Genomic DNA, 13,660 nt, shown 5'->3' on the forward strand with positions numbered 1-13,660 from the left:
ATAATCCAAATTGGATGAGTATTTAAAATGCAGCCTGTCCATTTATGTCATATTTCAAAAATTATTGGCATCTTACGTGTCCTGCACGGTATACGACAAGAAAATATCAATACTAAAGGAAGGTTGTTGGCGTGAGTAAAAAATATTATGTTGTAATAGTAATGCAAGTTTGAATGACTATATAATTTTTAAGACGACTTACCGTCGATCCGTTTTCCGATTCTGTGCCCACTGGCGATGCCGTTATCTGGTCTCGAGTGGTCAACTGGTAGACGTTCATCATGTGAGCTGATTGCGCGTGCACCATGAGATCCCATGCGCTGTCAAACGATTCTTTGCACTGGACGCACGCCAAAGACAAGCAGCCCTCGTTCAAGTTTCCGGACCATTCTGCAACAGGATGAGAGAAACAAATATTGGTACAGGAAGAACGTGGAATTTGGCATACGCGTACAATAGTAAAATGTAAAAATTGAAATGTAGAGAATGTAAATATTCTAACACAACTACGAACAAATATAATCGATTGGTATATTTTTAGTTTTCGAGTTTAAGAGCGAAATTTTACTGGGAAATTGATGACACCAAAAATATAAGCACGAAAAAGAAATATTGGTTTTTGTCGTTTAATACGGAATGTACGTACATTTAAGATTCATCTTATTAAATATATCGAGCAATAAATTATTTGAAAATTGTATCAAGTAAAAATGAATTTATTCACTTAATATTTTAGTTATTATACAAGTTTTCAAAGTATGTGTATTAACGAGTTAAAAATTAATCTAGTTAAATTGTTTAACTGTTTAGTTAACTAATTCATTAATTTTCCAATTAACTTAATAAATAAATTAGTTATGGAATTTACTGTAATAACAAGCTGAAGAAGTTTGTATTTATCTCCGCATCAACTAAAATATATTTTTTTAATTTCAACAATATATTGTTACTGACTGTAAAACCTATAATTTTGCATTGTATTGCTTCCTTTTGCATATTTATTTTTAAATTAACATATTTTGTATGTTATTTATTGGTTATTGGTTAAAAATAAGAAAATATTATATAAACATTTTTTTTAAAGATGTTTTTCTCCCAAGAACTATTATGCATATTTGTAATATACCTAACCTAACCTGTAAGAACAGTAAACAGACCATACATATTTCTAGTTTCTACCTTGCGACTAAGATATTTTTGTGACATCGAATATTGTCGCTACAATATTACATTAGTGAGCTTTATAATTTTGGTCACGCTGTTCGACAGTAAATTGTTATGACCACGCCCTTCACTCTAATTTCTTAAGTCTGTGGGAATTCTGGAACTTACATTTTATATTTCATTGAACGTAACAAACCATTGTATCAAGTTAATTTTTCTTAATTAAAGTAGTGTAGGAATAATCTGCAGGAAGCACACACCATTAGTTAATTAATAATTGAGTATGTTATAGGCTAAGGTATCATGCAATAGAATCACGGTCGGTCGGTTTACCGATCGAGTGGAAATAAATTTGGTAAGGTTCATATTATATTATGTACAGCACGTGGTGCACTGTCACTTGCATTGGTCGGATGATTTAATTGGTTTTCTTTTAAGTCAAAATTATTATATAATAATAATTTTATTATACTCGTATAATGTTAATTATTGTTTTCAACTGTAATGACAATCGATTTTCTCAAATTATGCTTTTAAATTCTATGGTACGCACGGCGCACTCATTTTTTCTTTAAACGCAATAATATTATAACTATAATAAGAGTGTTTAATAAAGGCTTAGCGTACGTTTGTTAGGTGTCGGCATACAACTTTATTTAAATCAATTATTATGATTAATTTTGTAAGACGAACACGCGTGTTCGACTCGACAACGACAGCGCTGGAAAACTTGAGATTTTTCTTTTAATTATGGAAAAACGTTAATAGTTAATTTTAAAAGATGGTAGGTTGTCACATATAGCGATAATGTTTTTTTTTTTTTATTTGGCCGTATATTTTATCATTTTTACTGCTAATAGGGCATTATATACGTATTTAGGTCTGGCTTGGGAATGGTTGACTTCTATTTAAGGCGGATGTCGGGTGATTATCATTGCGAAATACGACACTATAGTCTGCTAACCGACATAGTATACATGTTAAATATTACATATATTTAAAAATACGTAAAAAATTGTAAGCCACGTTAATACACTGAACCAGATATTTAATATTTTATTATAATACATATTATGTTTAGAATTCCTAATTATCTAGTCGTATGTACTAGTCGTAACAAAAAGGAAGTTGCCGCGTCCTGTGGAGAGAGCTATAACTGGGTTACACCGCTCTGTTCAAACTATTATTTGTACTTTGGAAGTATCAGATTAAAAATATATTAATATTTGAATAAAACATTTACTGTTATTGTTGGTAAAGTTGGGCTTAACCAAATTGTTACACTTGCACGTGAACCTGAGTTTGCAGTATTCCTTCTTGTGATCCAATAGACCTTGCAGTTCGGTGAACATCTCACGACAGTTGCCACATATCAGTATGTCCGGATTGCCTGCATAAAATCAGAAGGTTAGATGTACAATTTTTGAACTACCAGCTACCTATAAATATGGTTAGTTATTAGAAGTCACGTACGTTTCACTAGTTCAACTCGCCGACGTGATTTCGTTGTACCATTTTAAGGTTAGGTATAATATACCAATATAAATTCGAATCGGTCGTAAATTAAACACTATTTATAGCCAACGTATAAAAATTAATTGAAAACCCAATAATTTAGTTAAAATGCTGCAGAGATTAACTGCATTTACGTACATACTTATTTACAATTTTTTTAAAATTTTTTATTTCTAGTTTCACTTATTTTCGATTTTTGGAATATATTATTGTATTAATTTTCTGGTATTTTAAACTATTTTAATAATATTTAATTATTATTTAAAACGATACAATTTAATATGCATTAGGTACTAGTTAAGTATCCAGATTATATTAAAATAATTATTTAATATACATTTATTTCTATACAAACTCTTATAGTGCATTGATGTATTTTATAAAAAATAACATTTGATTAGGTATTTAGGTATTCAATTTAAAACAAATAAATTCAGTCAAGAACTTTATGTATCTTATGTTTTTTTTTTTTTTTTATGTCCCATACTTAATATTATTTGATAAATATAATTAATAACTCTATTGATGATTTGGACGTTGGTGGGGGAGGGGATAAAATAAAATCGTTACACTCAGGCTTAGTGCATGGAGGATTTGGTGACATATCAAGTAGGTTTAAATATCATACAATAAATTTTTGTACAACGAGTCAATACTCACTGTAGAGTTTAAGTTGGTCTGGCACGATGGCGTGATGCGACTGTTGCTGTAAACCTTGTCCAGCCGTCGGTTGACCACCACCACCACCACATCCTCCGTTCTGGTTACGACCACCCTTCGCGGAGAACTGATGGCTGACCTTTTGGCGTTTCGAAGCCTTTGATCCACCGCCGTTACAATTGTTGCCCGCCACAGCGGTCGGAGGCGATATCGTCGATGACGAAGCGGCGTAATAACTATAAAACGTATGCAGAAACGCGCGGGAAACCGCCGACACGCATATGATTAGTGAAAGTTTTGTGATGTGTACTTGTATAAAAAAATTATGTTTTTTTCGGCAGGTTTAAAGCATATATTATGCAATATAAAACGGATAGCTAAATTTGATAGCAATCTATTTTTGTCGAGACGATATACTTTTTCTCGTTTATTTTTTTCTTCAGTATAGCTTACTTCCATTCCGACCAAAATCGATTACCCCTCCACCGATTGGCCAATTATTGTGAGGGCCCTAAACGCACAATGGGTTGTAATTCATCGGGTTTTCGAAATTACACTCGGATATCACGTCTGCCCTACTGTTTTCCGGATCATAACTCTTAGGCACATTAAAAACAATTCTCCCCTCCACTCAGGACACGTTTATAACGCGTGCGCCGTATTGATTTAATTTCCCGTTTTATATTTTATACGTTTGTCGATTAAGCGAGTCAATATTATATTATGGATATTATACAATATGGAGATCCTGCACAATTTTCTTGTTAGTTTTTTGAATTTTAATTTTTTTTACGAAATTAGATACGCCTTGGTCTTCATGACGCGTCAAACACCGAGACGGTATTATATAAACACACGCATCACTCGACCGGCAAAACCCACCCTTTCTGAGAGGGCGGCGGGCATGAACAAACACTAAGCCGTACTCCCGTCTCGTCATCGACGTGACGCGAGAATTTGCATTTGATGAAATATACATGTTATATACCTATGGTCCGACATCATGATGTAATAACACTACGTCCTATAGCTCGTGAGCTGCCACCATCCAACGTGTTGATGCGACACGTTAAGTGCGTGCTGTCGTCGGATTTTCAAATGATTTTTATTGACAAAAGTACAAAGCGAATATATTACGATGATAATACATAAACGGGTATTTATTATTTATATACATTATATTATATACCCTCCGTAATATGTTGTATAAAGCCAATTTCGCGACCGCATCATCATAAACATTGTTTTGCAATTAAGTCTGCTAACCGTTTGATGACAGTTTCCATTGCAGTTAGGTTAGGTTATATTATTAACAATAATATTATGGACGCATATATTATATATATATATATATGAACGCGTGTGTGTGTTGTCATTGTAATGCATAACTCGTGTCTACGCGATGGCGTAGCGACGTAGCGTTATGATTTCAATGTAAACGCGAAAAATTGCGTAGATGTACACGGTTTGAAGACCTCGTAATAATCGCATTAGCATGTTCACATAATATTTTAAAAATGTCACACTCGTTTGCCACGATACTCGTCGTTCGGTGTAGACACATAAAATGCGTGTAGAGTACGTATAATATTAATAATAATATGGTGCACATTACGGCCGGCCCCTTTCGAGAGATCGTACACATATATTATATAACCATCCGAAATTTTCAATAAATTCTTGTACGGTTCATTATCACCCCTCCGCCGTTTTGGCTACAGCAAAATTCCTCCGGAAATTCCATTTCTATCATCATCTCGTTGCGCATCGTTCACATGCGTGAAATATATATATATATATATATTATGTTATATTATTATATATTATAGCTAGAGCATGTAATATATAATATAATATATTGTCTGGAAATTAAAGTGAAGAGCTAATGTAATACGTTTTATTGTGCATATATTTTTTCTTCCACTACAATATTATATAATACATCATGTGCGATGCGTCGTTGCAAGCGTTTCGAGTGGTGAACGAATGGCGTGTACTTAAATACTCCGATAGACGGACATTATTATGTGGTAATGTCCGTGTATTTTAGGCACGATTACATACGTTTCATACATTCACATACATATGTTATATACATGTCCAGAGTGATTATTTTAATAATAAATACTCAACATCTCAAAAACTAATATATAATTTTGAAAATATTTTTGTTTTACTTAGTTAATAATAATTAATAAGTTACTTATTACAAAACAAAATTTTTAAAAACATATTAAATTTATCATTTATCATTTTGTAAGATTTGCAGTTTTTTGAAAGACAGTATTTATTTTTAATTGCATATTTTGAAGTAGTATATTTTTCTGCGAAACTTTAATATACATAAAAATCTATATTTTTTGTAATGACTTCAAAGTATGTAAAAAAAATATTTTCAAAAACTTTGAAATACTTTTCCAGTTAATGAATGTTTACTGTTAAAAGAACCATATTTATATATAACAGCCAATCGTTAAATGCATATTACGTTAGTTGTGCATTCAAGCCACTTATTTTAGTAATTTTTTAGTCTATATTTATAATATTATGTTTTCATTATTTAATTTATTTAGAAAAATAACAGTAACTGAATCGCTACGAAAAAAGGTATAATATTTATTGTTTTTATCATAGAAATGTTGTACATTATTTGAGTTTTGGTAATGATGGAAACTGTCATTTTAAACATAATATTCTGAATTTCAATATCATTCTGAATAATTTAATTTACAAATATATAGGACGCTGAACCAATAAAGTAATTTATTATTATGTACATACGCATTTTTTACTTTTTAGTTTATGGATACAATTAAGTGATAGGTTAAACCTCGCGAGTATTATTTTGTGATTTACTATTATCAGTTTAAAATGTTGGTGAAGTGAATTTAATACCGATTAAACATTTGATGTATGTATTTTAAGCAAGACATTATCAGAACACGTTATGAAAAATTTTGGGTTGAAATAATTTTTATACAATATATATATTTTTTAAACAATATTATCTAGCCATTATTATAAAACCGTAAGAATTCGTTTTTTTTTTTTACGAATACAAACGTCTTTTTAAATTACAGGACAGCTTACATTAAATTAATCAATATCAAACACGAAAAAAATATTGAAAACTTGAAGTATGCCCATTTTGTATAATATACAAACACAAAAACCATTTAGATAAATATCATATACGAATGCACAATGTATCACTGTGTATTCTATATGTTTATTATGATCACTAGTTTTAAAATTTATTTTCCAGCATTTTACACCCGTCTACGCATATATCCGGCCACTCACCACACAGGCTTTTGAACGAATTCTATTATCGTCTTGTACACGCATACTGGTGCAGCGTGTATAGCCGTTAATAATTACGAAAGTTACGCGAGTTTTAGAGGGTAAATTTACTGACGAATTTGAAACGGTCCGCGGCTCCTGCAGTTTCAAGGCTGGCGGAAAGAAGACAAACGTACACACACGCACACACTCACCTGCACTGCACTACGAATAACTATACCTATAGTAACATATAGAAATTATAATGTGTACATACCGCACGTCGAGTATCTGTGGGTGTGAGGCTGCAAGGGGTGTGGCGTGTACGCTAACGAACGTCGTTTATCTGGCTCGACAGTCCGTAACTAATGTAACATAATAGCTAGCCGGGTTGGCGGCTCGATAGGGATGCTGAGGGGGTGAAATTTTGCCATAATGTAGTCGCGACCGCTATACCATTGTCGTTGAATCCACCACATCCCTCCCATCTGATTTCGCTTGTTTCCGAGTTAAACTTTTATCGCACAAGTTTTGCCGTCGACGGCACCACTGATCTGGTGCAAACACACACTCACACCACTCATACAGAGTCAATGTTAAAAGTGACGTGTGAATATATTATACATAATATAGACTTAACGTCCAAAACTAAAATTATGGATCAAAAATTTAAAATTGTAAAAAAAATAAACTTTTCTTGGCAGCGAAAATGTAGGTAGGTAATTCATAAAAATATTGAACGTTTTAAGTACCTATCAAATCCATCAAATGTTATAATTTAAAAAAATTATTATTTTTATGCGTTCGGGTTTTATATTATACAACTGTAATATCTGGTATTTAATTTGGTATTTTTTTTTACGTGTAGTATGATTTTTGGATTTCCAATAACACCCTTCACAAGTTACTCTACAAAGATACATAATATTTATTCATCTTAAAGGGCAGTATATCATTTTAATGACAATATTGCTAATTTTTCACTATCATTTAAGAATCACATTTAAGTGCCTTAGTGATTTTAAATTTAATGCCTTAAATATTTAAAGAAAATAAACGAAATTACCAATTCGTTACGGTGGCATCTACTGCGAAAATTTATTAACATCGAGCAAGACACGAAACGTCGTTTAATGAAACGTCTAGACTAATTAATGGTTTACAGGTAACAGCAAAAAAAATGTTTCGGGATTTAAAATGCACTAACCAATCTTGTTCCAAGTCAAACAATAATAAGAAATCCCATAATTTTTAAACACTTCAAAATCACTGTCCACAAATCTGTTTAAATTCGACTTTTTATTATTATAAAAGGCTAATGACCAATTCTCTTCGAATATAAATTGTATGCGTACACATGCGTCATGTGTTTTAATTTATTTTAATTTAGTCATATTCAAGTGATTAGATAATATTACACTTAGGTAAACCTTGACATTATTGTAATAGATAAATTATAAAACTTTGATTATTAAAATAATATTTATTTTTATATCTAATATAGTATTATATTTCGTCAAATTATTTCACATTTTATCTTGTCACACAATACTATGACTATTCGATTAGGTATTTATTTGATTATATTTAAGCTTAACAAACATAAACTTATTATTGTAATAATTTTCTAATAATAGTTATTATCCATTTTAAAATAATGAATATTTTCAACTTTAACATGACATTTATATAATACCCACCTAGGTTAAATAACATTAATATAAAACGAAATGACAACATAAATTAAATAATTTAATGGTAGAAACCTTTCGATGTAATTTTATCATATCTGTAACCTATTTATACATTGAACACTTATTTTCTCAAATATACTCAACATTTAATGGGACTATTATTGAAAATTTAATTTAAAGATAGGTACAATACATCCTTTCACAATATTGTCAAAATGAAAATGTTAATATTAATTCAATTTGGTAGTATAATTTTTCATCTAAATACGTGTCAAGAATGTTAGTGATAACACACCTCAATAACAATAACGTACCTCAAATCTCAAAAATTTTAAAAAGAACAACCTTCAAAATTTCCTTCACTACCATATTATTAAACTGCGTCTCAACAATCTATAAAAACACTCACATGTGATTAATTTTAGTTCTTTCCATTATATGTTCTAATACGCATAATCTATTGTACTCTCACATTAAAAAAATTGTAGCTACTCTGCATATTGTGTAGTCTAAGCGTATATCGTATACTTAATATAAATAACCCAAAAATAGCAACTTTCATGTCAAAACAATACAATTATAAAATACCTGCCTTTTGAACTCCTTTTAAAATATAACGACAACATCAAAAGTCAGCATTTTATATGATTTGCATTATATAGAATTTCGGTTATATATTATACGTATCATAACTGCAAATAGGTGTGTATATATAATAATATATTTTCTGTATAATCACGATATTGAGAAGCAAACCAATTTTTATAGACGTACATCACTTAATTTTTGACAGCTCAACTAACGCAGTGTAGTTGTGTGCGTATAGGTACGGACCGAGGAAAAAATAAAAATTGAAAAACAATACCTTTTCTCGAAACCACCCTTATCGTTGCTCGAAACGTATTAGCTTCGATCCATTAGGGTCGTGATGGTACAAAGGCGAACGCCTTGAATTCAATTAAGTTTAAAATATATAATGTCTCGTCAGCACTCCAAACGGAAAAGAGCGTTTTCGGGTTGTCTGTTTTGAATAATAGATTTCTATTATTTATTTATTTATTTTTTATTTCTTCTGTTGCGCCTCGAAATAACTATGTTCTCGTGCCCTGTATAATTCACTCTTTGCTTTCTTGCCAACACCACCACAACGGTTTTGCACGCGAGAAATGCTGATGAAAATTCAACGTGTACTGCAGTTTCGTTCACCTTTTTGCATATTTACAGACTTCCGCGTTCATGGCACACCCTTAACGACCGCATTGTTCTTAGATCGCATTCCCTCCCTCCAGCATCCCTCATCAACATCGGTTGCGCTGCATATTACCACATTGTATATACCTACGCTCCCACGCCATTCACCCGTCACTGCTGCAAAAACTAGAAAGTTTCGAATTGAACACATTTTCGAATTAGGTATTAGGCAGGGAGTAGGTACCTACTTCTAAAATTAATTAAAAACATCATACGCAGCGTGCCGGACTCTTGTCGCTTTGTTTACGCCCAAGACACCGCGAAATCGAATTCTTAGTCTAATTGCAGACTATCTGTTAATACAACTCACCGTGGCTTTTTCACCGTAACTGCGAAGCACATAGTAATAATAATACCACGCTCGGTTAGAATAATGTCGCAGACGCGCATACCCTCGTCGTCATCCATCATCGAACGAAAGAGAGAAGCTCATAAATATTCAAAAGTTTTTCTTGGTCGACTTTTATGCTGACAGCCGTACCGACCCCATCTCAACATACGCACACACACACACATATATAGGTACACGTACATAATATTATACATTATTAAACATCACGGATTGTGGTGATATGTGTACACACTGCACTTGTGTGACAGCAATCAAACGACTTATTGCCAATTTTTTCATCTCAACATTACCTTAAGTATTTGTTATCATTATTATTTTTCTCTCTTTTTTCCCCTCGGCGTTTGGTCGTCGATAAAAAAACTCGCAGAAGTATGCTTTATCATCGAAATGATGTTTATATCATTACACTGGCATCATAACGGTATTACTACTGTAATACTAATATTTCGTATAACAGCCAGCATGTGAAATGGTGAACAATGAAGAAAAAAACAATGTAGTTTAGAATGAGACTGCGATTTTTTAGGAAGCAGTTCGCTATTTATATAATTTTTATAAGGTATGATAACTAAGACTTATATCGATTATATGCTACGATAATGATTAGGTAACCACAATAAAAATATCGATGTTCATACTGAAAGTGCCGCATCTGTCTGAAAAATCTGAAGACAAGGATAGAATGTTTTTTTTTACATACATAATATTATTATGAACAAAAATGCTCGCTAAATATTAATCATTATTATTATCATTATTCCCAGTGTCCACCTTCAATATTAGACTACAATGCAATTATTTTTTGTAATTTAGGATTTAAATTTTCAATTTACAACTTTCATTATGAGGCAAAAATCTTTTCATTCTCCTGAATAGGTCCAAACAGGTCTTATCAAAAGTTGATTTTCTTGGGGCGACATACGCATTATGAGAGGAAAAAAGTTGGTTATGTGAGAATAGTGCGTGGAGTTATTATTTTCGCCATGATAAAAAAGTTGCCTCCGGAGTATTTTAAACGGGTTTTCAAAAAACGTCCTCAGTAACAGAGTTACTATTTAAATTCACTGAAACTTATATTCGGTCTCTCGCTTTTTTTTTTTTTATTTTTACTTAAACTTCAATCTCATCTTATCTCATCTTCCGAACCGTAGTTTCATTGGGGGAAAGCCGACACAACGGGGTAATCGATTTCTTTCAAACGGCAATACACACTGAAGTTATAATTTAGTTTTTTTTTTTTTAAATATAATATAAAAATAAATATCCTACCTGTTGTAATAATATTCCCTGAAACAAAAAAAAAAAAAAAACAATATAAAAATGAAACACAATCATTTTACGTGAACAATTTATATTATATGCGTAAATTATATTATTGTTATTGTATAAAATATAATAATAAACATACAATGTTAATCATATAAGAGATAAATTTGAATCATAAATGATAATATAGGAGGTAAATTACGTTAGTCAACTTGAGGGAGTCTGATATGTTTTAAACAATACACTCCAGAGAATAACCGTAATCGTATAGTAAATTAAGCAGCGTGAAAAGATAGTCCATCGGGGATTACGTACTCCGAGTACCTACCTTAAATTGTAATAATACACGCTTAAATTTGATGCAATATCCATATAATTAGTTCATTAAATATTACAAATTTTTATGTGCATGCCTATTATAAACATGTACTATATTATTAATACGAGAGAAGAATATCGGATGTTTGGCGATCGTACAAAAAACAACATCGTCGCAATAAATTGACTGTGCCTACATATACACTAAAAATAAATAAAATATTATTTTTATGTTTGTAATAGAAATCAGTAACTATTAAAAAAAAAAAAAAAATAAATAAAATATATCGACTTGCATAGATTTTAATGCACGTACCCAAAACAATATAATATAAAAACTTCAAGTAACTGAAAATAATATAAGAAATAATATATTTTAGTATAATATTCTCTATGAGCTATATGTATGCAGATATTATGGAATTATTACTGCTTTAATTTGACATTTTTGATAATGTCACAGTGTAATAACGGTGAGGTTTTTGTTTTATAATATAATGTAACGTGTAACGCTATGTACATTCTACAATCTACATAATATGCTTATGCGTATTAGGTATTGTATTATATTCGTATATAATCGTATTGTACTTTATCACTAAGGATTTCTCGATCCCACCTCATCGAGTAATCTATTTGTAATAAAATATACCGTATTATCACCAATAAAGCTCACTTTTTATCATCGTGAAGCCACCTCGGCGGTTTTGGGGAAGCCGGTCTCATTTTTGGCGGTTTTCTGTTTTTATAATATAAGGATCGGACACCGTGACAATAATGGAACAAAAACTTCGAGATTTTCCATTAAAAATATATATATATATATATATATTTATCGTCTAGCGAATTCGGGGGTTACACACGAGCCACCCGTCACGTCTCACCACAATGTATATATAGTGTGCAAATTGCGTACGTGACCGGCTCCCGAGAGTGCGTACGACGGTCGATGGACGCCACAGGGCCATGAAAAAATTGCACGTTGTACAGACACGCTTCGGTTCTGAAATTGAAAAGTGGGTGCAGCGTAATACATTTGTCATACCACCGTATTTAAGACATATTATGCTCTTCACTCCTCCATAAATTTCCTTTTCTATTTAGGTTACACTTTTACACATCAGGATTGAGGCAATACGCGAAAACAAAATCGAACATTTTAGACGGTCGAGGGTGACAACTCGGGTCGTATTATTATTATTATTATAAGTGCTGTTGTTATAAGCGCTACGTAATATTTGACGAAACTCTCTACGTAAACGCATTTACGTTAATTATCTGAAAGACGGCGATGGCGGCGGTCGAGTAGTACGACAATTATACTATAGAAGTATTATGTTTTGTATGTATATTAGTTGGGTGGGTTCTGCGTGCACAAAAAATACCGTTTCTGAAGACGACTAAGATGCGATAGTTGAGTGTTGAAGTCGTGCGTATATGTCGCACTCGTGATGTTTGAACGGGTAAAACCACCTGTGCACGATTCCTAAAACTCTACGCGTCCCGTCATTAACGATGATGATCTTCGCCAAAACCCAGCCTCGTCACTATATATCCTTTCCACGCGGTTTATACTCTCTCCTAACCATCACACCTCCCACCCTCATACTCTCTCAAGTTATTATATTATAAGGTCTCGACAGTATATTTTCCGTATTTACTGTACACGTATATAAGTATACGCAGCCGTGGCTGTGCATGGTGCGAGTTGGTTTTGGTGTTGTCGTCGCAGCGGCAGTTCTGTCAACAAGAAAGGATAGACCTGCTTAGGGCAGATAAGGCACCAAAATATTCCTCACCGTTCTAATGAACACAAACCTTCGCCTTGAAAGGGTGGGGCTGGTGTCTGTGTATGTACACATCTGGTACCACTGCCGCTGCTGTGGAGCCGTGGGGGATGTAATAGAAATTAACGAGTGTCGTTTATCGTTTCAAAGGTGTGCATATTTATGTATAAGTGTAAAACATTATCTACTGTTGATACGAGAGGTATTTTTTTTTATTACTATTATAAATTTCTTTGTCGTGATTCATAATAATAACTCGAGACGTTTTTTTTTTCATCGATATCCCATTTTTGTTCCTTTGAGGCAAAAATAATTATGTCGTCAGAAACCTTATGCGAAACAAGAAAAAATAATCTATATAGGAACATGAT

At 32.2% G+C, this 13,660-nt stretch overlaps 1 protein-coding gene across 6 annotated transcripts in view; it reads right to left on the reverse strand.

The window, feature by feature from the left end:
• Positions 1-13,660, reverse strand: part of LOC107163876 (uncharacterized) — a 141,680-nt gene that overhangs the window by 11,854 nt on the left and 116,166 nt on the right. For 5 of the 6 annotated variants that reach the window (XR_016191999.1, XM_089229053.1, XM_089229051.1 and 2 more), the window contains exons 5-8: positions 11,188-11,205; positions 3,340-3,575; positions 2,408-2,554; positions 203-390 (exon numbers count right to left, since the gene is read on the reverse strand). Coding sequence is in view for 5 of the 6 variants with exons in the window: in XM_089229053.1 (XP_089085179.1) it covers positions 203-390; positions 2,408-2,554; positions 3,340-3,575; positions 11,188-11,205 (589 nt within the window). In the remaining variant the exon portion in view is untranslated. The remainder of the gene's footprint in view (positions 1-202; positions 391-2,407; positions 2,555-3,339; positions 3,576-11,187; positions 11,206-13,660) is intronic. The other variant, XM_089229052.1, reaches the window with a different exon arrangement.

Source organism: Diuraphis noxia, unplaced genomic scaffold (genome assembly GCF_037042655.1).
Source record: "Diuraphis noxia isolate RWA-SAM2 unplaced genomic scaffold, SU_Dnox_SAM2 contig0005, whole genome shotgun sequence".
Classification (NCBI taxonomy): Eukaryota; Metazoa; Arthropoda; class Insecta; order Hemiptera; family Aphididae; genus Diuraphis; species Diuraphis noxia.